This window comes from Jaculus jaculus, chromosome 10 (assembly GCF_020740685.1).
Source record: "Jaculus jaculus isolate mJacJac1 chromosome 10, mJacJac1.mat.Y.cur, whole genome shotgun sequence".
Taxonomy (NCBI): Eukaryota; Metazoa; Chordata; class Mammalia; order Rodentia; family Dipodidae; genus Jaculus; species Jaculus jaculus.
This window is the reverse complement of record NC_059111.1, coordinates 46,575,205-46,602,797: the sequence shown is the minus strand read 5'-3', so window position 1 is coordinate 46,602,797 and position 27,593 is coordinate 46,575,205. Positions and strand designations below refer to the sequence as shown.

Genomic DNA, 27,593 nt, shown 5'->3' with positions numbered 1-27,593 from the left:
ATGATCAGAGGATAGACAGGTAGACAGGTGGAGTGAAAAGAATCACCTGTAAATATCAGTACCATACTTCTGTCTAACAAATAGAAAGAAACATACATAGTTTATTCCTATTGTGCATTGAATAGTGAAAATAAACAAACACACCATAAGCATCCCTAAGCAATTGTCATGACCTCTCAGGAATACCTATGTGCTGAAAGACCAAAAAATTATGCCAAGGCAAGCACTAAACAAATCAAATGAATTAGACCTTTGCAGTTTCAGTTCAATTCTTTACTCTTGTATGTGAGATTAGTATAGGCTTTCCTGGATTAAGCTGTTTATTCAAGGGATTGATTACTAAACACTACCTCTGTATAGCTTTTAGAGTTCTTATTAGGTTGAATTCTCTCCTCCCCCCACCCCTCTCTCTCATGTGTGTGTGTATTTTATACAACTATGGATACATGGTCACAGAGATTGCTGTTCAAAGTAAATCCTGATGGTAAATGTATATGAGTTGTATTTATTTCTGCTCCCCTAAGATTATTACGATTATTTTCCATTTTAGTTTCCTCATACACAAAATGTTAGTGGTTCCTTAATTAAATTAAAATGATTACTAAAGGGAAAGACATAAATAGACATAATCTTCTTAAATATACAATATTGCAGAATGTAAGTTCCTAGTAAATATTAGGTACTGATATTTTCAATAATATTTGGAATTTATGTTCATAACATGTATGTTTGAGATATATACATATAAAATGATTTAACATTTTTATATTAATTATTTATGTAGGATAGATTTGGATTGTTTCTAGGGATATCTAAACACTCCAGTAGATGAGATAGACTAACATCTCTCCTCATAAAGGAAAGGTTGATGTTGTGTAAGATTTTTACAAAGCCTGTCCGAAGTTAGCACTTAATGACATGTATCTTGAGATCCTTATGCATTAAATAAATTTATGTGGAAGGATGTGGAGTAATGAATTTAACTTGGATTTGAAAATGTTGAGTATGTAAATTCTATGAGAATTTATTTCTGTAAGCAGTTGCAAATGTGCAGTTGAAGCTCAAAATGGTAATTTGTCTAGGTGATGCTGGGAATGAACCAGTGAGATTTAGCAAATGGAGTCCTGGGTTACACTGAAGCTCCAGAGGAATGGTAGACTCAGGGTCTTATGAAAAACACTGACATGTGAGAAGAGTTTTCAGAAAAGTTGCTCAAGTAGCAGAGCTGAGGCATAGGAGACGGGTCTGGAGGCCAAGGGTTGGCAGATTCAGGGAATTCTTTTACCTATTTTGGTTTAGTAGTTGATAACAAATGGTCAGGAGTGCAGAACTTATAAAGAGGTAAAGAAGAAACAGGAAAGGAGAAATATTAAAGACAATAAATTTCTGATTGTTTTCTTAATATTAATGGCAAGCAAACCCTGACTGGGCCAACTCCCCAGCCCTCATGGTGATTTTCAGTCCAGGATGCATGGTATAAGCACATGAAGACTAAAAGACTACCCTTGTCAGAATCTCAATCCATACAAAATAAGTCAGGATCTTTGTCATGCAATCATGAGGACCTGAGCTCAGATTTCTGGTACCCATATAAAATCTGGATATGGTTTCATGAGCCTGTAATCCCAGCACTAGGAAGGTAGAGATAGAATACCCAGTGCCTAATGGCTAGCCAATCTGGCCAAATCAGTGAGGTCTGAGTTCATCGAAAGAAACTCTTTTTCAAAAATAAGGTGGAAAGCAAGTAACATAGACCTCTCGTCTCCTCACGTAAGCATATGTATCTCCAAACACATGCACACAAATGCACATGCATAAAAGAAAATAGAAAGATAACTATGAAGGGCTCTGCCTATGCATATATACAACACTTTAAAAAGTAAAGAATCAGGAGAAATAAAATCAACCTGAATAGATGGTTGTCCATTGAAGAAAATACTTGGATTAAAAGGGTGCTCAAAGAGAACTGGAAAAGTGAAACACCATTCATGATACCTATTCAGATAAAATACATTTTATTTTAGAATGGAATGATTTTTAAAGAAAGCACAGAACAGTAGCTGGGTTCATGAAAGAGTGCTGAGTAATATGTGTGACTGGTTTCCTTCAAGGATAAAGCTGTGTGGACTGCTGCTTGATTGCATCATTTGTCCTAAACGGCATTTTAATAGTGGGATAACCCACATAGGTGGATGCTGGCCAAAGGGACAGGGTCATATTTCACTAAGTTTGCAGTTCTCTGTCTAACAGGAAAGAAAGATATTAAAAATTTATTCTGTATTGAGGGGCCACCATGGAGAATACCTGAAACCCCACTGAGGAGCATCTCCAATGGGAAAGGGACAGGGATGAGGGAAAAGAAGGTACCAACATACAATGTGTCCTTATAAAAAATCTTGTCAATAATAATAATAATAAACATTTAAAATGGGGACAAATCTTGAATCTTGGTCAATCTGGTTTATAAAATACAATCTAATAAAAAATGTGAGTTTTTTTTTTTTTTTGTCTTAACAGAGGTATTTATTTATTTGCAAGCAAAGAGAACAGGACAAAGATGAGAAAGAGACTGGGCACACCAGTGTGTCTAGCTGTTGCAAAGGAACTCCAGACACATATGCCATTTTGTGCATCTGGCTTTACTTGGATACTGGGGAATCAAACCCTGGTCATTGCAGGCAAGCACCTTAACCACTGAGCAATCACTCCAGCCCCTTAGCAGAGTTTTAATGATAAGAGACAAGTTACACAAAAAATGTTTGATAAAATAATGATGTAAACTTATAGGGTAAAGAATTGAGAATCATATAAAAAGCAGTAAGTTATTAAACATCTTCCATACTTAACAGCCTGATATTGGGCAGTCTGGGTTTGACTCCTTATCTGATGCTTTCTGCATTCATTGGTTTGGAAAATGAACCTTTCAGAGTTTGACATCTTACACACGAATATGGAAACATGATAATGTCTATTGTTTTGTTATTGTGAGGACTGTAGGCATCACCTGTATTATCTCATAGCCATACATGAAAATTGTTCTGAAATTTTCTGAAAATTGTGTTCATTCAATAACTTCTACTTTCTTTTTCCCTTATAGGTTTATAATATGTTTCCACTCTGGACAAACACAATACTTACTTTTCCCATTGTTTCTTGACCATTTCCTAATTCTGCCCTTTACTACAAAGGTGTACAAACCATGCCACCTATAGGGATGCTCAAAATTGATGTTTGCATTTAAGTGTCTGCCACTTCTTACTAACATGATGACAAAGACATCTGAAGGCAAATATTATATATTAATTCTTCAAATAGAATGTTATATAGTGATTTATTTCTCATTTTACTCTGATTCTTAATATTATTTTTCCTTGAAAAACATGTATGGCTATGACCCAAGGAGGATAAAGTGCTGGTTTAGTACATTCCCAGTGTCCTTGTATTTCAGTATCTTGACTTTCTGAGACCTCTATATTCTATAGCCAAGAATTACTACCTTTTTACACATCATTCTTAGAAGGCTTTGCTATCTATCAAGTTGGCTATTTTTTCCATATTATATTTTATAGTTTTGTCAAAGGGGAACTTTACCAGACATTAGTCAGCTATTGTGAAGAAACTTAGCTCTCTTTGATTTTAAATTGACATATTTTCAAAACACATTTAGCAGATTCATTAGCAAAAAGAATGGGATAATCTTATTTAAATGCTCCACTAAAAACAATATGTGAATCCAAATAACACATACTTCCTTGCCAAATATCACACTAGGAAGACCAACAACAACTTTATGTGATGGCAAATACACTAGAAGATGGTGATATGACGCCTCAATTGGCTGAGGTAATAAAACGACTATGGCAAGATCCTGGAGTTCAAGCCTGTTTTGAAAGGGCATCTGAATACCAGCTCAATGACTCAGCAGCATAGTAAGTGACTTGGTTTGGACACAAAATGCAGCTGAAACATTTACAACTTGATAATTATATATTCTGTGCACTTGAATACATGAATGAAGTAAATAAATGGCTTTGTACTTTATATAGAATACTGAGGCAATTGAAAAATGAAATGATTTACTAGAGAATATGCATACCTCATATATATATATTCTCCTGATTAAAAAGAATTAGACACTGGGTGCCATGCATAATGTTAAAATGGAAAAAAGCTATGCATACTGTTGTTTGGGCCTACAATAATCTACATCCTGTGTTTTAATGTTACTGAATCATCTTCTAGAATCATTTTACTATTAATATATGCTTTAGCCTGCTGGCTTGATGAGAAAGATACAAAATGCTATAAGAAAATAATCTATTAATTTCTAAGAAATTCACATAATAGAATATTCTGTTGAAGTCTTAATCACAGTTAATATTGCCAATAACTATAAGGAGAACATTACACTGTAAGTGAATTATCAACATAACTTAAAACTTCATTTTAGCAAATGATTCTCAACTTATTCCATCATTATGCCAGCAAGAATATCACCACAGAAAATGCATGCACATATGTAATTACCACTTTTATATTTCATTCCTTACTTATGGATGTATATAAAGTACCAAATAGTCCTTTGGATAAATCTTCCAACAGAATATAAGAGCATCAACACCTACCTAAGCATATAACCAAAGAAAATAAATTGAAACAGGCTATTGTTTGAGGACAGGTGATGCAAATTTTTAATTAGTGATGGACAAGGCTATCAAGGAGAATGAAGCCATATGAGTTATAAGGGAGAAAATCCCAAGTTCCAAGCAAGAGCCATCTTCCCAGTCCCGTAAATCCTAAGTTCCTATAGGAGCACAGTCTTAGGAGGACACTGTTGCTCTTTCCTCTGTGTTAATGAAAATCATGGTGTCATTTTGAGCAAACTATATAAACTTGATAATCACTTTCATAATGATCTCATGTCTACCACATTGCAATAGTAAAAGGGATGTATCTCAGTGTTGTGAAAAACACTGCTTACCAACATAGTTGTTGGTAAAAGATGTCCCATGAGGTAGACGTACAGTATTACCAGAAAATGCTGCTTAGTAAGCTTCTGGAGAAGGAGGAAGAGAATAGTAGATATATAAGTATGAACAAACTATAGTTAATATATATATATAGTTTGGGATACATGTGATTATCATTATGTTCACTTATGATATCCAAATAAATGTAATTGAAAGTACATTATCATTGGGTCTACCTATTATTTTTCTTTGATAGCAAAATGCTAATTGCACATCACACAGTTAATGTGAGAAAATAAAATGACATTTTGTCATAGTTTTGGCTACTCTTTATTTATATTTTTATTTTTAGTTATTTGTTTGAGAGAGAAAGAGGGAGAGAGAATGAGAATGAGAATGGGGCCCATCAGAGCCTCCAGCCACTTCAAATAAACTCCAGATTCATGCACCACCTTGTGCATCTGGCTTACATGCGTCCTAGGAAATCAAACCTGGGTCCATTGGCTTTATAGGCAAGCTCCTTAACTACTAGGCCATTTCTCCAGTCCTAGGTTACACTTTTGTTCAAATACTTTAGAATGTTTTAAATAAATTCTATAAAGAATATTTACCAATTCAGTGAGTGTACCACATCAAAGAACATGATATGAATTTTTAAAAAGCAATGTTTTCCTGTTCTTCAAGCTAAATACAAATATCAGTTTGCATTGATTTTGTGAATCTTACCTGTATTTTAATAGCTTTTAGACTCCTCAGATTAACTTGCACAGCAACACAAAATAGGAAAATTGATTTCCTCTCTGATTCTTTGAGCTACTTTATATATAAACCAGCATATTAAAGTGTTGACTTTCCATGTTGCTAAGTGTTCTTAAAGGCAAGTTAAAAAAAGCTTACTAGAACATTGTTGAATAACCCTTCCTCTCTTCCCAACATCAAGAGCAGATTAAAAAAATACATTTATTTATTTATTTGAGATGGAGAGAAAGAGGCATGTAGAGAGTAAGGTAAACATGCCAGGGCATCCTGTTAATGTAAATAAACTCCAGATTCATATGGATCTTTGTGTGTCTGGGAAAACTGGCCATCATGCTTTGCAAGAAAGTGTCTTAACTGATCAGCCATCTATCTAGCCTGTAAACACATTTTAATACATTTTTGAAACATGACATGATACCTGGCACTTCCTGACATGCTCCTCTGTAGCACTCAAGATCTGCCTGTCAATGGTCTAAGGCAGACTCCAGGGAGAATCATCATATAAAGATAGATATATATATATATCATGTTGGTCAAGGCAGACTCCAGGGAGAATTTTCATGTAAAGATATGGATTATGTTGGCCTTGAAAGTGCCTTCTGTCATCCAGGGACCATGAGTAGCCTTCTGCTACATAATATGACTTGGCTAACCCTATAATCTCAGTATTCAAGAGGCAGAGGTAGCAGGGTCCAGAATTCTATGATAGCATGGGCCACACAATGAGATCTGGGGGACCACAGTTCCAGATTGAGGTCCTGTAATTCAATCCCAGAAATTAGAAGACTAAGGCATGAGGACTATCAATAATTCAAGTCACATGGAGAGTATGAGGTGTCAGCCTGGTCTGTGGAGTGACATGAAAGAAAGAAAGAAGAAAGAAAATAAGAAAGAAAGATGGAAGGAAGGAAGGAAGGGAAAGACAACAAAGAAAGGGAGAGAGGGAGGGAGGGAAAGAAAGGAGAAGAGCAGATTTTGTTATTACAAATAATAAAATATTTATGCATGATGCAATCCTAATTATAAAATCAGACAGATATTATATTACCTATATATTTCATGTGTTCTAAAGAAAGCAAAGTCTCCAGACTTGCACTCCTTTTATCATTCCCTTATTGGTGAAAGTCAAATATTTGTTTTCTCTAATTTAGTGCTTATTCCAATGTAAGCTAACAGAGGGGCAAATTTAATCAGAGCAAAGAGAAGTAATGCTGTATTTGTGAAGAGGACAATCCCATCAGGGTCTATCAAAAAGAAGGAAGATCTTGATTACTAAGATCTCGGTTCATTAATCATATGCTTCTAAAGTTAACATGGACTTTACAAGAAAAAATGCTATTTTTATGATTAGAAAAAACAAGTGAAACATTTTTAAATGACATTATCCCTATGTATTAACTGTCTCTTTTTGTTCTTTAGGCTACAGGCTTATACACCAAGGCCTGTATTTGGTTATTTAAAAATTAAAGCATTTTAAATGAAAATATGGCAATGTGCTAATGAATCTGCTTTGCCTGAAATCATTTGAACATGCAAATAAAACACATTAAAATGTGTCTTTGCTATAGAACTCATTAAAATGAGGAACTAAATTTTGGTGAGCCTGTGGGTTTTGTGTGTGTGTGTGTGTGTGTGTGTGTGCTTTAAACTGGGACATGAACCACCTTACCCATAATATACCTACTACATATGCATACTTAAGCAATAGAAAATTCACAGTGAGATTTGTTTCAATATGCAGAAAAGAAAAGTTTTTAAAGGCAAATTTTCTTTGATACAGCATTTTCTTTGATACATTTATATACAACAATGATGATACATTTTTACATTCTCTGTGATTTTTTTTGTGCCCTTGACCAAAATCATTTTGACATGCTTGCCTATTAGTTTCTTTCAGCTTAAAAGTAAGAAGATCCCCAAAGTATAAATGCCCTATGTTGCTACTGAATTTATCCTTAATAATAGAAAAATTTTAAAGCATTGTTTTATGTGTTAAGGCATAAGAACTTCTCAACTAGATCCCTGGACAAATTCAACTATTGAGCAATAAGTAACCTTCAGTGAGTCTCTGCCTCTTCCATCATGTCTCAATGGGATCACCTCAATCTTTATCATCCTTAAGCTATATATGAAGCTTAGCTAGATATAATGCTCAGTTTTGTCATAAAATATTTATGTGATACTACTCTTTTTAAACCTTTCAAATATTTCACAGAAATAACTTTAGTGAAAATTTCTATATCCTTAGAGTTTAAAACTTACAACAGTGACTTGAAAAAAATAAAAATAAATAAACCAAAAGGTACTTCAATTTGTAGACATTACTTGTGTTCAAGGAACAAAGATTCTAAGAACTGTTTCCTTCTTGAGACTATACAGCTTAATCAGATTTACTCCTGCCACCTAGTCTGATAAGTGCAGAAACTTTTAACTTTTTAGAAGGGTTACTGACTCTCTAGACTGATGGAAAAATCTAAGGAGGGAGTTTAGTTTTCTGTCTTGTAAAGTGCAGCTTTTATGACAAGTCATCACAGAGATCTGCAAGAAAGATATAGGAACTTCTTTTCTTGCTCCATATGGAGAAACCCCGACCCATGATAGAATTGATGGAATCTAAACAAGGAACCAAGGCAAATTTCACAAAACAACCTTCTAATTATGATATTAAAACCAATCATGCTTTTAAAATCTATAGTAAATCATTCACATTGTAAGATTTTTAAGGAAATTCTAGAAACTGCCATTATAAGCATTCTAAGGCAGCCAAATACATGCAACACACACACACACACACACACACACACACACACACACACACACTGAGAAATTTTCTTACATTCTTCTACCCATATACAAACACATTTGACACATAAGATGAGGTAAGGCTGCATTAACAGTTTCCCACAGAAGAGGCACATAGTGTCTAGTTCAGTGACATACTCTGCAGATATGGCATCTCAGCCACCAAGCTTTTGCCATTCTGATAAGCCATGTTTGATAAGAATGAGCTAGAGTTTAATTTTAATGGAGTCTACACTCTTAACAATTTATTTGTGCTAAATAATGATGTTGTCCAATACAAAATTAAGCATATGCTACCTTATTTTGTTTCCATTAGCTACCTTAATGATTTAGACAGAATAACAGCTTCTGAGTATGTGCCGAATGAGCAAGATGTTCTACATTCACGAGTGAAGACCACTGGAATCATTGAAACACAATTCTCCTTCAAAGACTTGAACTTCAGGTATGAACAAATTCATCTTTTACAAGTGGGCATAGGTATGCATCCTACTTAATATTTCTTCATGAAGAAATGCTGTTCCTCATGTCAGATGTAGTGATTTGGGGTGCTTACTTACTAGAGCCCCAGCCCTTCATCCCTGCACACCCCCAACATCCTCTGAACACCATCCTTCCTTCTAGGATACAATGTTTCAGCAGGGGTCACAGCAAGATTCTGTACCTTCATACTTAAAACTTACATTTACTTCCAAATTTTTTGAAAGGAAATATATTTAAATACTATTTTGACAGCAGGTGTCAGAGGTCCTATTTCCTTTGCCTTCCTACTCTCTCATTTGCTTGAACTATTCCTTAAACTGTCTCTTTAGTTCAAAAATGCAAATTCTTAGAAAAGGATTTGAATGTGATGGTTTCTAGTAGACTCACCAGCATATTTCATAAGCATGTTTTGGTTATTAAAGTGAATACTTATTGTATGGCTATTGCATTAAAACCCTTCCTATTAATCCAACTGGCAAATTACTCCTTGATTATACTGAAGAATAGAAATCTATAATGCAGTGTTAGATAAAATCTATTGATACTTAATATCTTTTTATGAACCAAGTTAATATATTTATTTATATTCAAGCAAAGCTTAACATTTTTCTGTATGGATTTTTGTATAAGGTAGAATAAAAAATACCAGGTTTTAACTGAGTACTTTTGTAATGAAAAAAAAAATCACGATTATTCTTATCTCCATTGATAGAAATGTACTTTAAAAATAGAAAAACTAAGGAGCTGTGGTGATGTCTCAGCTGGTAAAGGGCTTTCCATACAAGTGTCAGAGTCTACATTTTATTGCCAGTCTTCATATAAGTGCTGAGTATGACAGCACACACTGTAATCCTAGTGCTAAGGAGGCAGAGACACAAGCCTCCCCAAAGCAAGCTGGCTAGAGCAGTAGAGTCAGTAAGCTCTGGGTGAAATAAGAGACCCTTTATCAATCAACAAGGTAAGGGGATGTCAGGAGAATGATGAACATAAAGCTCTGGTCTCCACATTCATGGTAGACATGTACACACATACACACACACAAACACACACACAACCACACACTTCTATAAAAAGGAATAGAAATGAATCACTATAGTCATTTATGAGGAAAAAATAAGTGAATGATAATTAGTAATAAAATTTGTTTCAGTAGGATAAAATCTTTCAAATATTGGTCTGTATAAAATAGAATAACTTATACAGACAGAATATTGTCAATTACAATGAAAGTAACCTTCAAAATTCACACTAAATTTCAAGTTCACCAATAGTTAATTTTGTTGGAATGTTAAGAAAAATAAGGCCAAAGGACATCTCAGAGTGAAGTCATAAAACCTGTAGTCCATCCAGGCCTTATTGTTTTAGAGTTCATCATTGACTATTTGTTTTCAGTGAGATGACCTTTGCTCCAGTTTTTGTTTTCCTCTGGGAGCTGGTCCAGTGGTGGATGCTTCCCTCTGCCTGTGTTTCCACTGCATTTTTACACATTCCTTTCTCTGTTTTGCTTTTCTTTCTCTTACCAAATTCCTAATGCATGGGCTACAACAAAGTATGTGCCTCAAGGCTATTCACAACAAATTTCCCATCCATGTTTGCCAATACATACCAGGTGGACTTAAAGAACACTTGCCCACTAAGTTTGTAATAAAGGATATAACCAAGTGAAGAATGAGCAGGGAATTCCCTATCTGATATTACTTATTTTACACAAACTAATGAACTTTTCTTAGTCTCAGATTATGTGAATCACAAAGCTGTTTTGATGAGTAATGTCAGCTATTAGATAGGAAAAAGGTTGCACCCTTGGTCATTCCCCACAACACTAACCAAGTTAGTGGCTTCTTAGCAATGGTCACTCACAAATAGCCTTACTACCTGTTATCTAATCTTCCAGGCCTTGAGGCCTTTGGACTTACTGTTCTGTCCTTTCTTATGGAGATCACAGATGAACTGGTATCTTATCTTTAGAGCCTTGACTATTCCCTCTATTTACTATTTCTGATTTTTGTCAGTATCATACCCCCTTCTACTGCTTTATTGAGGGGAAGAAAGGTAACTTTGTTCATCCATGATCATTCTCACTGTCAATTCTCTCCAATCAATGTGAACATTCAATCAGAAAGCATGCATGTTCTTTTGAATTTAATTTTACTTTTAATTAAATAGTCACAGTAGTGTTTGTTTCATTTTTGTTTGATCTGTATAGTAATTATATAAGGAAGCCTCCACTTTGGAAGTCACCATACAATTTTAATATGTTTTAGTACTTTATATATCTGTAAAACAGATTTAAATTTAGAGGAAAATCTAAAATTGAAAAGATCCATACAAGGGGCTGGAGAGATGGCTTAGCAGTTAAAGCTAAGCCTGCAAAGCCAAATGACCAGATTTGATTCCTCGCAACACATGTAAGCCATATGCACAAGGTGGTACATGCCAATGGAGTTTGTTTACAGCAGCTGGAGGGCCTGGTATGCCCAATTCTTTCTTTAACTCTCTCTAAATAAACAAAATAAAAAAAGAAAAAGTACACACAAAAAATTAACTGCTGGGCTGGGCATGTTGGTACACACCTTTAATCCCAGCACTCAGTAGGCAGAGGTAGGAAGTTCACCATGAGTTTGAGGATACCTTGAGACTACATAGTGAAGTCCAGGTCAGCCTGGGCTAGAGCAAGACCCTAGCTAGCTCGAAAAGCAAATAATAATAATAATGATGATGATGATAATACCTAAAAACTGCTACAACAATAGTGAAACAAGAGCTAACTTTACTTAGAGCTAACATGATGGCCAAAAGAATCAACATAAAAACAAAACTGTGGGAACTGGGGAGATGGATAAAGTCATTTGCTTGCAAAGGCTTCTATATCAAGTTCAATTCCCAAGCTACCCACATAAGCTGTGCACAGGTATCTGGCATTCATTGGCAATGCCAAGAAACCCTGATATACCCATACACACCACACACAAACACAATGCAGATATGGATATAATAATAGCACTAGCTTGCAAAGCCTGACAGCCCAGTTTTGCTTCTCTAGCTACCCACATAAAGTCAGACACTAAATATTCCATTTCCTGTGGCAAAAGACCCTGATGCACAATCACAAGCACAAACAAACCTACACATGTACAAATAAGTAATTTTGAAACACTCAGGAAAACAAAGCTATGATCCTTGGTCTGATTCACTAACAAGTATTTTGGTCCAATCAGAGCAGCTGGCTTAGGAAACCCCCTCAATGATCCTGGGCTCTCAGTCATCAGAATCAATGTGTTCTGAAAACTGTATTGTTTATCAGGTGAGTCATAAATGAGATTACAAACATTCCCTCTAACATTGACTTTCAGAAACTGCTTTATTATGAATAAAGACTGTGTCATCTTTGGCTTCCCTTTCCTAAGAGAAAGCAAAGTGAATTGAAACATGTTTATGGGAAGCTGCTCCTCATACTGAGAGATCTCTTGGCTTGGGGGACATATTGTACAAGTTCCATACCTCATTGGCTGGAAGTTTGGAAAGAAAACACTTAACTCCTCAACAGCCCAGTGTCTTCAATGTGCAGTGAGTTTAGTGTTATTTTCCCTTCTGATACAAAGAGCTGTCATGATAAGCAAACAAAAGTGTAGCTCTGACTTTGTTTGTCAGGGAGAACAATTTGTGTATGACTTGTACACAACAGTTAAGTGCTGTTCTCACTACTGTTATGTATCTCCATTCTTTATGTTTACCTCCCTGTGGTGGTTTGATTCCAGTGCCATCATGATCTGTATGGTAGGTCCTCAGATGATGGCAATTTGGTAATTTAAACTCCTGGAGGCAGTGTATTGTTGGGGATGGGCTTATGGGTATTATAGCCAGCTTCCTTTTGCCAGTTTGGCACATTCTTCCTGTTGCTGTTGTCCATTTCATGATGGTCAGGAGGTGATGTCCACCCTCTACTCATGCCATCATTTCCTCTGCCATCATAAAACTTCCTCTCTAGTCTGTAAGCTGAAATAACTCCCCCTTTTTCCCACAAGCTGCACTTGGGTGGGTGTTTTCTGCCAGCAATGCGAACCTGATTATACTTACTCTTTTTCATCTATTTATTTTATGTATTTTAGTTTTGTGTATGTTGTAAACTTATGTGTGTACATATTTGTATGTGTGTGGGTACACAAATGCGCATGGCAGCCAGAGGTTGACAGTGAATGTCTTCCTCAACCATGCTCCACCTCACTCTTTTAAATTAAATTTATTGCCGGGTGTGGTGGCGCATGCCTTTAATCCCAGCACTCGGGAGGCAGAGGTAGGAGGATCGCTGTGAGTTCAAGGCCACCCTGAGACTACAGAGTTAATTCCAGGTCAGCCTGGACCAGAGTGAGACCCTACCTGGAAAAAACCAAAAAAAAAAAATTTTTTTAATTAAATTTATTTATTTGCATATATACATGCCAAGGTTTCTTACTGCTGAAAGCAAACTCCAGACATATGTGCCACTCTGCATTCTGCTTGACATGGGTGCTGTGGAATTGAACTCAGTCTGGCTGGCTTTGTATACAAGCAGCTTTAGCAGCTGAGTCATCTCCACAGCCCTGCTTATTATTTGGGACAGGATCTCTCACTGAACCAGCAACTCCCTTATTTAGCTAGAATAGCTGGCCAGCAAGTACTATAGAACTTCCTGTCTCCATATTCATAGTACTAGGGTTACAGGCACACACCAGTACACTTAGCTTTTACATGGGTGTTGGGATCGAAACTCAGGTCTTTGTGCTTGGGCAGAAAACACTTTACCCAGTGGGCAATCTCCTCAACTCCAAAATAGCTCCAGCACATACCTAACATTAATGTGTCACTAGTCAGCTGCTAAGAAATGGGATACTTAGAGAATGTTTGGGCATAGTTAGGGAAAGGGCCAGGCTTGCTTTGATGCTGATCTTGGGTTCCTTATGTTTCAAGCTGGAGAAAAGGCACTGGAAACCATTGTGAATATGAAGGAAAGATAATGCAGATAAACAAGTAAATATGTAGAAATTATTTGAACTTTTTTTAATTTACCCTGGAGCATTTATATCCTCCATAAAATTCTTGTTAAAATTCTCATAGTGAATTTTGATTGTCACTTTATTTACCAGGGGAATCTATGCCAAATATGAAACCAAAAACCTATTAAGATATGAGAAATAAGATGATTTTTTTCTCTGAGGTAAAAATATTTGGTCACCACCATGTGTTGTACTAGAGCAGTTATTCAAATTCAGTTTAAATAAAAAGAGAAGGATTTTCTCAGATGTTTAAGATTAGAATGTGATTTGAAAGGAAATGTAAATGTGAGTAAAAAGAAAAGGGTCAGTCAGAATGGGGGAAATAGGATGATGGGCAGAGAAGCTGAGCAAACCAGATCAAAAAGCAACGCTGCCCTGGAGAGATTGCTTAATGGTTAGGGCACTTGCCTGTGAAGCCTAAGGACCCAGGTTTGTTTTCCCCAGTACCCATGTAAGCCAGGTACACAAGGTAACACATCTGTATGGAATTTATTTGCAGTGGTTGGAGACCCTGTTGTGCCCTTTCTTTTTTCTCACTCCCTAACTCTCTCTCTCTCTCTCTCTCTCCATCTTTCACTCTCTCAAAAAATAAATGAATAAATAAAATATTTTCAAAGGGCTGGAGAGATGGATTAGCAGGTAAGTCACTTGCCTGAAAAGCCAAAGGACTCAGGTTCAGTTCCCCAGGACCCATGTAAGCCAGATACACAAAGTGGCACATGCTTCTGGGGTTCATTTGCAGGGGCTGGAGCCCTTGCATGCTCTCTCTCTCTCTCTCTCTCTCTTTCTCTCTCTCTTTTTCTCTCTCTCTCTGTCTCCCTCTCCCTGTCTCCCACTCTCTCAAATAAATAAAAATAATTAAAAAAAAACAATGCTAGCCGAGCAATTTCAAGTCCTGTCTAGTGGAGAAAATTTAATGATGGTGTCCTATGGTTTGACTCTGAGAGAATTAAATGATCACATTGCACAGTTTGACTCTGACCCCACCCCAAGGACATCTCTACACTTCAAATGGATCATTGTACTCTGCTAGTCCGCTTGTTCCATGCATGTCATTGGCTTCTTCTAGCTCAGTAGTTTTGCATTAAATAATCCTTGGAAAGAGAACTAGAGCCCAAGAAATAGAGGTTCTTATCTGTTAACAGCTAGTGGGTGTAGGCATTTTAGTTTGAGAACCCCACTATGAATGTAAACCTAGTGACATAGATTCTATTCTCAGCTCACCAAAATCCACAAGTTAACACATCATGATTCAATGGTGCTATCACATTTCCTTGCCAGTGAATAAAAAGGATCTATAATAAATAATCAGATACTATGTAGAACACTTGAACTCCAGAAGATCTATACGATCTCCATGGAGAGAACCTCTGAGGAATGTTACTTGTTTTCCCAATGACCTGTTTGGCCATATAGAGAATTGCTATATGGCCTGGAAGAGACAGCTAAACCCCACATGGAACACCATTCTAGACTGTAAGGGGCCAGAGAGCTAATGTTAGGCACTAGAACTAGTTGTAGAACTCCGGTGTCTCTAAATAGATTTATATATAAAGAAAATGATGGCATACACATCATGGTGCATATGGAATACAGCAACCTCAACATGTATTAACTGAATTGATTTACCTGGGAAAAGTAACTTGAGTGCATCTGAGAAATAACCATATCTACCTATGTTAATAATACATGTTATAGTAGTTAACTGTTGTAAATGTGCACATGCCTGGTCAGTAACAAGCTCACTGTGCTAAATTAAGATTAAGTCCATTACAACTGGTGATAGGAAATTAAGAGGAAAAATGTCATAAACAACATTCTTTTCTTGACTTTAATAAAGAAATATATGATATTCAATTTTTAACCCCCCCAAAAAAAAACTAAGTCCAGTTCTGCTGATTAACAAAACACATGACTACAATTTAAATGTCTGAATGCATACTTCTTGGCCATCCTTAAAATACTGACTTATTGTTAAAAGTTTAGTTTACTTTTCACATAGTTTAAGTATAAATTTATGTCCCCTTTGTTTATGTTACAAGGCTTAAACTCCAGAGACAAATATGTATAGCAACTATATAATGTTCCTTGTTAACATTGAATTCTTAATTCCAAACATTGTAACTGGAGAGCATCATCATTATGCTTATGGTGGTGAGCATTTCCTCTTTCTACGTACTATTTTTATTATTTCTTTCAAAATTACACACACACATATGTAAATATATACATATATATTATTTTATTACATATATTACTTATTTATATAAATATATGTATTCATATAGATCCCATTACTCTCTCTTATCCCCCTTCCATTCCCTCTGAACTCCCCCCCCCCCACACACACATACTAGTGGATATATCATTGAAAGGAATAGTTCCCTTCCACCAGCAACCATCAATTACCAGTAGCTCCTCAGGGAGGGCTAGAGACTCATAGACTCCTCATGATTCATGATGGAGTCATGACTGGACCTACTATTCTTTGTACCCTTACTTCTGTGATATTCCCTAAGCCTTGAGTGTGGGGGGGGGGGTGATGTAGATGGCCATTACAGAGCTGAGCACTCAGCAGATTTTCTGCACTTTGACCAGTTTTGGAAACTACACGAAAGACAACAGATTGTAAACAGTAAGCTTTATTTTGCTGAAGGCTAGGGACAGCACTAAAAGTTCTACCCAGGTCCTAAGACACTGGACGTGCTCCATCTACTTCCAAATAATTCAGTTTTTCAGTGAAAGATCTGAAACAAATATCTTCAGCAAAATGGCTAGGTAGCAGTGGAAAATATTTTGATCCAAGAAGCCAGAGTGTTTTATAATGAATCTTGAAGGGGGAAAAAAAAAATAGAAATTGCTTACACTGAACCTTCTTCAACTAAAGATAAAAGAAAACTCAAAGTGGGTAAGATTTTAGGTTAGAGAGTCCCTAAGCAATAGTATATGTTTCTTGATTGTTTAGGATTGTAGCAAAATTCATGACACACTGATGACCATTGTCCTAGGCAGAGTCTGGGGCTTCCATGCTTTGGAAGGTGCCACAATTGGGGATTGTTGTGGGTGATTTTGGGTTTGGTTCTTAATGATATCTTATCTATATTATTGCTTCTCTTATCTCCAGTTCTGTGTTTACTGTTGACTAAAATTTTGACCATTTAGTTGTTCTTGTTATGGTTGATATAAGAAATGTAAAGTGCAATTTCTGGTTTTCTTTTTTTTTTTTTTTTTTTTGACACAGAGTCTTATTTTGTATTTTTGACTCACTCACTTTGCAAACAAGGCTGGCCTATGAAGGTGATGGTAGATATTGAACATGTAGAGCACTAAATAGTTCAGTATTGATGAGGATGATGTCATCCATAAAGGAGAGGAGTATTATGGAAAGTAGGGGGTTTAAGAGAGATACACTCTTCATGGACTCTTTGAAAGGCTCCCTTGTGGATGAGATTTTAGTTTTAAAACCTGGAAGTTCACAAAGGAAGCAGTCAGGAATGAAAGAAGAAACACATGCCACAGGGAAAGGAGATAGTTGTGCAAACATTTGGAGGAAGAAGAAAGTTGGATTTCTACTGAAGCAACAAAAAGAACAACATTTTGAATCTACTATTGTAAAGAGAGGAGAATGATACAGAGCAGCTGCAGCTTCCTAAGACAAAAGTTTGTTTCCTGTTTCAAAATAAAGCAAATCCATTGAAATAAATCTAATAAGAAATATAGGGCTAGAGAGATAGCTTAGCAGTTAAGGCACTTGCCTGCAAAGCCTAAGGACCCAGGTGTGATTCCCCAGTACCCATGTAAGCCAGATGCACAAGGCACATGCACAAGACATGTGTCTTGAGTTCCTTTGCAGTGACTAGACCCTAGAGTGCCCATTCTCTTCTCTCTCTCAAATAAGTTTCAAACAAAGGTTTTAGAAAAAGAAATATATAAAGTTCATTAAAACAACTATACAGAAACCAAATTTTGAGTGAGGATGGACTCTGTGCTATAAGAAATAGGGAAGTCGGCTAGGATAACTCTGCAGCAGCTATGATAAGAAATGTTGTTTACTCGGAAAAGAGAAGAGTTATAAGGAAAGGGAAGAAATAAAAGTTGTACCTTAGATGTGTAATGTCTGAAGGTAAGAGAAAGAAATGTGTTAAGAGAACCTCTCAGTCACTTTATTACATTGCTCTGACCACAGCCATGACTTTTACCAAATTAAAACTGGAGAGGGAGGTCATGATTTCAAACTCTTCCTGTAATTTCCTGATGCCTTAAACTGACTTAAGTCTCCCTAAATGCTGACATGTGTTTTGTTTATTGGAACATTTAATTACATTATGTTATGATCACTTGCTTATTTGTCTGGCATCCAGTCAGCTCTTTGAAAACAGTGATCATGTTTTCATCTTCAGGAAGGATATGTAGCCCAGTGCTTAGTATATAGAATGCACATAATATTGTTTGAATGAAAAAAGTTACTTAGAAAGAGAATCATAGTATCAAATAATACGCCCCTTATCCTCTTCCACCTTCTGTTCACTCAGATGACTATCATAATCTCCAAAGCTCAGGGAACACTGAAGGAGAGGGATAGAAAGAATGTAAGAGTCACAGAGTGGGAAGGAGGAATTTGGGCCACTATCCTCCTGACATTTAATGACTGGAATATTCATGACCCCAAACTGGTTTACAGATACCCCCACAAGACCTCTATTTTTCTGAGCCCACCAACATTTTGGCATGGAGGATGGAGAAGGATAAAAAGAATGAGACATCAAAACACATGAAGGACTTCCTGGAAAGAGGAGGGTCTTTAGTGAAAAGAGTGTCAGAAGCGGATAACAGGAGAGGATTATGATCAAACTGTACTTTGCTCATATAATTAACTTCTCAATTTTAAGAAAAAAAAGAGCTAGAAAAAATACATGTAAGCTTTGATCAAGATTTTCTAAGGTTAATAATATTCTTCCTCAATTCCAAACTGTTTAAAATATTCTAATTAACCAAGTTAGTGTGGAAATTATATACTAAACTCTGCATGATGAAAAGAATGCACTTACTGTTTTCTGTAGTCTTTGAGTAGCAAAGTTATCAACTTAAGTTTTTTTTTGTTTAAATTATCAATTAAAATCAAAAAATGCATCTAAGTATATTGGAACATCCAATCATAACTCTGTTAACTATTCTGAATGTGTTGGAGAGTTCATTATTTGTTTGATTTTATTTTTATAGAATGTTTGATGTAGGTGGGCAGAGATCAGAAAGAAAGAAATGGATTCACTGCTTTGAAGGTGTGACATGCATTATATTTTGTGCAGCACTCAGTGCCTATGACATGGTCCTCATAGAAGATGAAGAAGTGGTAAGTCTGGAAGGAGAGTAAGACCAAGATAAAGGCACATGTTTGTGCTTTCTGTCAGTGATATCACACATCTCAACCCAATAACAACCTTTCAAAGATGCACATGAGCTCTCAGTCCTTTGTGATGCCCACACATTCCCAACAAGAAGGGTCCCTGTGGAGGGAGGAGGACAGGGAGGAGGCTAAGCAGATGGTACAAACATGACTGTATACACACTGTGTACATAACTAACAACAAAAAAAAAAACCCTTCACATTCTTTTCTCTTCTACCTACCAGAACAGAATGCATGAAAGCCTTCACTTGTTCAACAGCATCTGTAATCACAAGTATTTTGCAACTACTTCCATTGTTCTGTTTCTCAACAAAAAAGATCTCTTCCAAGAAAAAGTAGCCAAGGTGCATCTCAGTGTCTGCTTTCCAGAATACACCGGTAAGGGTCTCTGCTTGAAGTTCTAGATTAGTAATTTGTTGTACAGATATATATTTTCCTATCTGGATCTTAACATTAAATATTGTGTGAGGATGATGCATATGACAACATTTGAATTGTGAATATGATCCAAAATGAATAGAAAACTTACAAATTAAAAAGAATGTTATCGGGCTGGAGAGATGGCGTAGCGGTTAAGCACTTGCCTGTGAAGCCTAAGGACCCCGGTTCAAGGCTTGGTTCCCCAGGTCCCACATTAGCCAGATGCACAAGGGGGCGCACGCGTCTGGAGTTTGTTTGCAGAGGCTGGAAGCCCTGGCGCGCCCATTCTCTCTCTCTCCCTCTACCTGTCTTTCTCTCTGTGTCTGTCGCTCTCAAATAAATAAATAAAAATTAAAAAAAAAAAAAGAATGTTATCCATACTATGTAAATTAAAGCAAATCTCCACTGAATAGACTAGAAAATGCTAGAATTGCTACCCTGTATATGTGTCAAATTACAGTGAAATATCTTTACTATAGTAGAAATGCAAATTTTATATCAGTGAGCATCTTTAATGGAGAGCCTAACAATATCTCACCATGCCATATGAGCACTGAGTAACTCTTCGGTGTTGGAATGTTACAGATACAATTAATTTGGAGAATAAGCATGCTGCTCTTTGTCTGGTGACCCAAGCTCCCAGCATTAGAGTGATATTATCTGACCTTCAGAATCAACTTTTCTTAAGAACGTAAATGCTTTGTTAATAATGAAATTCCTGACAATGTAAATGGTTATATTTTAAACAAAGATATAAATCCAGCTTCCTCCTTTAGGTATGAAATGTACCAAAACTATGGCATTTTGTCAAAAGGAAATATTTATGGTAGTTAATATATATGCCCTATAAATGTCATTATTCTCTAATCACAAAGTCACTCTTAATGTTTATGCATTATAGTAATGTTTATATTGACAAATACAGTCTGTATTTAATATTGAATGTTAAATGTAGACATGATTGATGGGTATATGTTTGAGTCATGACTCTAAACAGTAAGTACAGAGATTTTATATATTTTATTGACTGTCACCTCTCATGATTTCATCTTAATTAACATCTTGTATTGATGTATTTTGTTTGTTATAATTAATGAATTATATTTCTTTATTCTTAACTAAAGACCATAGATAAATCAGGGCTTTTCTATGTGCACTTCTATGTGTTTTGCCAAATGCATGTGATGCACCCACCATTAACCAGCTTTCTATTATTGTAACACATATCTGAGATTAATCAACTTAACGGAAGAAATTTGGGCTGGAGAAATGGCCTATCACTTAAGGTGCTTGCCTGTATAGCCAAAGGACACAGGTTCCTTTCCTCATGACCCATATGCGTCAGATGCACAAGGTGGCACTTGCCTCTGGTGTTCACTTTCAGTGGCTTAATGCCATGGCACATCATTCTCTCTCTCTCTCTCTCTCTCTCTCTCTCTCTCTCTCTCTCTCTCTCATAAATGAATATATAACAATAATTTTAAATAAAAAAATAAGAAGTTTATTTTAGTTCATATTATGTGAAGTTTCACTCCATGGTCAGTAGGTCCTGACATTTTTGAGTCTGTTGCAAGACTGTGTGGCAGAGGAAGTCAGTTCATGGCAACCAGGAAGCAAAAGGGAAAGAGCAGAGGTGACCACAGTCTCCTTTGAGGGTATACCCTCAGGAACCAAAGACCTCCCACTAGGTTCCGCCTTTAAAGCATTACTACCAGCTCCCATAATGCCAAATTGGGGGCTGGGGATGTAACGTCTGGCTCTTTGAGGCATTTCCTATATCCAAACTACTATTATTTACAATTTTATATAAGCTGAATTTGTTGCTCTAAAATTCTCCACCTTCTTATGCCCTTTTCCCTCCTTCTCAATAATAGCAACTACTGATTTTTATTTATTATTTTAGTTTACATTTTCCAGAATCTCACATTTCAGGACTAATAAAGTATGCTTCATTTTAACTGACTTTTTTCAATCAGCACCCTGCATTTAAGTTTCCTCTCCTTTTATGTGGACTGATAGCTTATTTCCCATTATTCCTGAACAATATTGCATTCCACAAAGTACAGTTGATTTATCCTGTGCCTACTGAACTGCATTTTGATTTCCTCCAATACTTTGCAACTATTTAAAACTGCTTCAGAAATCCACTCATAGATTTGCTGTGGATGTCATTTTGAAAGGAATACCTAACTGTACAGGTATTAGAGTCCTGTTGAGACTGTGACTGTGCATGAAGTAGCCAAACCTCCTCCTACAGTGATTGCACTTTGCATTTCACCAATGATTGACCTTCCTGTGATATTCTATCCAAATTTGTGGACTGTAATCATATGATGTGTTTTTATTTTTATTATTTCATTCATTATTTTAAGTATCTATTTGTAGAATAGGGATATAAAATTTCATCTTGGTAGATTTTTTTCTTAACTTTTTTTTTTGTTGTTTTCCTTCATACTTTCTCTCCCTTCTCTTGTAAAGTGTTTCTCTACGTCCAGGACAAATACAACTTCTCCGAAGACCCGTCATCTCTTGTGGCCATCATGTACTCCCTTGCAGTTTGTCCTACAGCACATGCTTATCCACAGGACACGAAGAAATGGCACTGGAGAGAAATGGATAGAGTTGTGTCTTTCATGTTGGTGGGCCAAATAGTTAATATTTCCATTTTATTATGAGTTTTTCAATGCAGCATTTTAGCCTCCAGAAGTCTTCAATGGAGTACACATAGTAGACAACACTGAGTAGATGCTATACAGATCAGTATTAGCTGGCCTTATCATTTTGGTTTTGAAATGCTTAGTATCCAATGTATAATCCTGAAACCTGCTGATATTGATTATAGTTTTCTTTTTGCACCATGTAACTAATGTTTATTTCTTATTATTTTAAGGACCAAATACATTCGAAGATGCAGGAAACTACATAAAAAACCAGTTTCTAGACCTGAATCTGAAAAAAGAAGATAAGGAAATTTATTCTCACATGACCTGTGCTACTGATACCCAAAATGTCAAATTTGTGTTTGATGCAGTGACAGATATAATAATCAAAGAGAATCTGAAAGACTGTGGGCTTTTCTAATCAATATTATACTCATTTGATATAAAAGGTGCTGTGTGATTAGTTTGAATAGATATCAACTTTTCTAGAAATATAATTAATATTATAAAGCAAAACATTTTCACACAAATATTTTTCTGTGTTGTCACCTACATCAGGGTTAGCTTGAATTTCCTTGGGGATTAGAAAATAGTTTCTATTACCCTCAGGTCTAAAACCTGATATATTTTAGTAACTATAGCAATATATGCCCATGGCACTAAATTTTCTTGGAAACATATTTCTGCTAGCAGGCATTTTTTTTTAGTCAAAGTATAATTAAAAATATAAAGAATTCCAAAATATCTCTGCTCACCAAATTTTGAGAGGTTTCATTTTCAGTAATCATATAACAATGTCTTCTCTGTACAGGGTATTCAAAAATGACACAAGGCATTTTCTTGGTCAATTACCTTTCAATTTTGAAGCTAAAATGGATAGTCACTACATATATTCCTGTTCACTAGAAATTTCATGTTCAAAATAAATGTATATAATTTTATCACATTGGTATGGAATACCATTACATTAGTAACCTAAGCTTTTAAATAACAGTAAACTTCAAGATAAATATATTAATTTACTATCTCAGCATTTGAGTGTTTTGTTTTGTGAATGTGAGTAGAAAATAAGAGCAAGCAGATAGATGACTGTTAGATGATGAAACCTTAGCTTATTGAGACTGAATGGTATATTCTATATGCTATATTCTAATAGTCAAAGCCTACTTAATAAACATTAAATATTTGCCTTAAAATTTTAATTATCTTTCTTATATAAAGACTATTCATAAAGCATATTTCAATATCATTGATGCTTCTATACTTAAAAAAGTATGTGATAGCCATTAGGTTACCACATACAATTTACAATGATTCTTAAATGAGATTAAGTTAAATTTTCTACAAGGTATTAGAGTGCAAAATTTAAACCATCTACCATTCCAGATCCGATGGACTTTGGTAGCCCTGCCTCTCACTGTGACTACTTCACTGTAACATGACGCTTTTCCATCCTAAACACATGCGAATTACCTTAATAGTACAAATATTTCTAGTAGAGTATCTAAGGTTTCTCCTCTCCAAAAAATCACAAAGATGTTCACAAAAAGATAGTCCCATGAAAATAGATATTAATTTGAAAATTTCTAAGGAACTTAAGTAGGTCAGGTGTCCAATCAGGTTTCTGGTAGAGGACCAATAACTATGTGACAACCATCCAGTATTTTTATGGATATATTCAAAAATGTGCATTTTTTAATTGAACAAGAGAGAGAGAATATGCTATTCAATTTTAATAAGAGAGAAAATGATATTATGACATTCATTACTTCGTCTTTTTCTCTTCCTACTCTATTTAACTCATTTTTATCAATGTTGAGTTTAAAATTCATAATTGAACTGAAAATTTTTCTGAAATGAGAAAGCATGTTAATTGAAATATATTATTTCTATTTACATTTTGACTTTTTTCAAATTTAGTTTTTCCAGTAGATGGAGAGAGTGTGGTTAAAAATAATTCACAGAATATTTTAAAAATTTATAACTCTTTTTTACCTGAGGAAAAAGTAATAGGCATCATATTTGTTTATGACATGCTATTCTCTAAAGACTTGAAAAGATACTAAATGGACCAAGTAAAAATGGAAGTTGATTTGCCACCTTTTTACTCCTTGTTTTCAAGCATAGTTGCATGTAGGACAGGTTGGCCTAGAAGTCACTATTTAGACAAGTATGACCTTCAACTTCTCATTTCTGCCTCCACTCCTGTCCCCACAGATCCAAGTGACAGATGTGAGCTATAGCATCCGGCTTATGTGGCATTAAGAAAAGTCTATACTTTTTTCCAATCCAATGAGCTTAAAATACTTTTCACAAGCAAAAGTATTACTTAACAATAACTTTGAATGAAGAAAACAGAATTTTAGTAGAGAATAAAAGTTTATATTATTTAGCTTATTGTTATAATCTTTAAAATTAAATCTATTTTAGTTTAATATTTATTTTTATAATTTAAAAGTTTGAACAGAGCATTTGGGCTAAAGAAAATACCAAAATGAAGATCCAAGAATAGTGACTTTGCTTGAAGAAATTCCCACTACAGATATCAATGGTAAATTGGCTAAAATCAAATCAGCAGCTTCAATAGGGAATTTGGCCTTCTAATTGAACAGTCAAATCAGAGCCTTTGCTTTATAGAGCTTCATGAAAAGGCAGCCACAAGTTTAAGCTGAACCATCATGTGTTTAAACACATGAAAGACACTCAAAAAAGCCAAACTGGATGCTGCTCAAACACATTCACACTGACCTAGTCTTTCTCTGCCTTGCAGATTTGCCTTCCTGAGACTGTTTCCCAATCCTTCTTGGATGTTCTTTTCAAGGATGACCAATGCACACACATTACAGGACTAGGAGATCAGATAGGTGTTTCTCCTGCAGGGCCATTAAAAAAAAAAAAAAGATCTCTGAGTTTTTCCAGAAGGATGGGCTGGTCAACAGATAAGGGTTTGCATATTGGGGCTAATGACTAGACTAATAAGAGAATAAGATTAATAACTGTGCAATAATACTTTCATATCAAAATGCTAGGAAAGTTGGCAACTCTGCAAAAATGAAGCTTTATGGATGCAAATGGCATCTCAAATACTTATTCTCAATATTAAATATCCTATTAATGAACAAATATCATAATCAAATGGCAGTCATATATCTCATAAATAGGCAAATAATTTTTTGACCATGGACCTGTGTCTAATAACAATATTATTACCTGATCAGTCATCCTTGTTCAATCATAAAATGTAATTTGAAACAAGTTCAGAGAATTAATCTAGCTTGATTTTACCAAACACTTAACAACAAAAACAAAACAAAAAAAAAACCCTTTGGATTTGTGTGTTTTTTCCACTTCTGAAACAGGACGGCACAGAGTAAAATGTATGACTGCTAAAATATGTAATGAAGATGGAAGAAATTATGGAATCTGTAAGTTAGACTAATTTTAATAATGAGAGACAAACCTCTACTTCAGATGGTGCAATCATTCACAATGAAGCCTTTTTTGATGCTTTTTCTAGATCTGCCTACAAGCTATTATAGCCACATGGGGGCATACTTACATCACGTGTTTTCAACCCAAATGTTGCAGGTGTAGTGAAACAAATACTGAAGTCATGTTAAGAATCATAGCTCATTTTGTGCTTCTAGCTCAATACATGCGCTAATCATATATGTAATGTATGAGTCAAGTTCAAGAGAAGCAAATCCCTTGAAACAGGTCCATATTTGTAGTATTATGCGACTAATACTCCTTTCATACTTTCCTTAGTTTTGGTCACTCTCAATGGTTTATCTCCAAGTCACTGCTGTTTTTCATAAAGCATGCCTTTCCATTCATCTGCAGTGTTTCAAAGCCTGATTAGCTCACGATGTCAAGGAAATGAAAGGTAACAGGATGACTGACAGCTACTGTTTTGTATTATAATCACCTGGCTGCTTAGTAAAGTGTATCCTTTCCATGAATCAAAGTAAAATTTTATTCTGCTAAAACATGAACCATTCTGCTATTCTGCTCATTGCTTTTCACTGACCACTTCTCCAACAAATGGATGAGCACCAATGTCCTGTGACACTTCCCTTCAGTCCTGCCACTGCCAACATATTTTGCATTGGTAACAGCACAAGTTTTATTTTAAGCTATGTTTGTCACACTAGTTAAGTAATAGAGTCACATAAAAATGAAATAAAAAGACCCTGATTTACTTCCTTGGGACAGTAATGGCTCTCTAATTATTATACATTTCAGATAAAGAACAATGCATGAAACCCACAGGGAAACCATGACTTTGTTTGAAAGCTATTTATATTTTATAAAATAGTCAGATTTTAACAAAATCAAATAAACTTACGTGATTGAAACATGTCTTTTTCACTCAAAGTATATTGCTGAGTTTTCTAAAATAGAAAAATGCTGCTATAGTAATAAAATCAATAGAATATTTATATGTTACCACATTTTATACACATATATGTCTAGGGACCTAGGTTACTATACTTGGTGTTAGCATAAAAAGACTGGCTATACAAAGTGTCTATCCAGAGACAAAGACAAATCATACTACAATTATTTTATAGAGATAAAATTCTGAATATTTTATTCTGCTTAACATTATAGTACAGAAGTGCAATTTGTTTCTTATAAGCATAAGGAAAGCGAGATAATTTACCAGCTAAGAAACAATTTGCATCCTGTAGAGTGAGTCAGTCATTCCACAGTGAGTCTTGACAACTTCCTTAAAATCCTATAATGTCTTTGTTCAGACATGATGCTCTGTACCCCATTGAAACAAAAAGTAGATAGATAACTTGGGGATGGGAACAATGCTCTGTGATTAAAGGCACTTGTTGGCAAACCCTGTCAGACTGGACTGCATTCTCCAGCCACTCACACAAGCCAGATTCAAAGATGGGTGGAACCTGTGCTCACTTGCAGTGGCAAGAGGCCCTGCCTGCCAACACACACACACACACACACACACACACACACACACACGAGCAAATAAATCAACAAAAAATTGAAAAGTTAGGTAACTTCATTTATAAATGTACACAAATCATTTCC

General features: G+C 35.5%; 1 protein-coding gene across 1 annotated transcript in view; it reads left to right on the top strand.

Moving 5' to 3' along the window:
* The window catches only part of Gnat3 (G protein subunit alpha transducin 3), a 41,043-nt gene extending 18,090 nt beyond the window's left edge, over positions 1-22,953 (top strand). Inside the window, exons 4-8 of the mRNA XM_004662319.2 lie at positions 3,772-3,929; positions 8,848-8,976; positions 19,268-19,397; positions 19,677-19,830; positions 22,763-22,953. Of these exons, the coding sequence (XP_004662376.1) occupies positions 3,772-3,929; positions 8,848-8,976; positions 19,268-19,397; positions 19,677-19,830; positions 22,763-22,953 (762 nt within the window). The remainder of the gene's footprint in view (positions 1-3,771; positions 3,930-8,847; positions 8,977-19,267; positions 19,398-19,676; positions 19,831-22,762) is intronic.
* Positions 22,954-27,593: the final 4,640 nt, after the last annotated feature.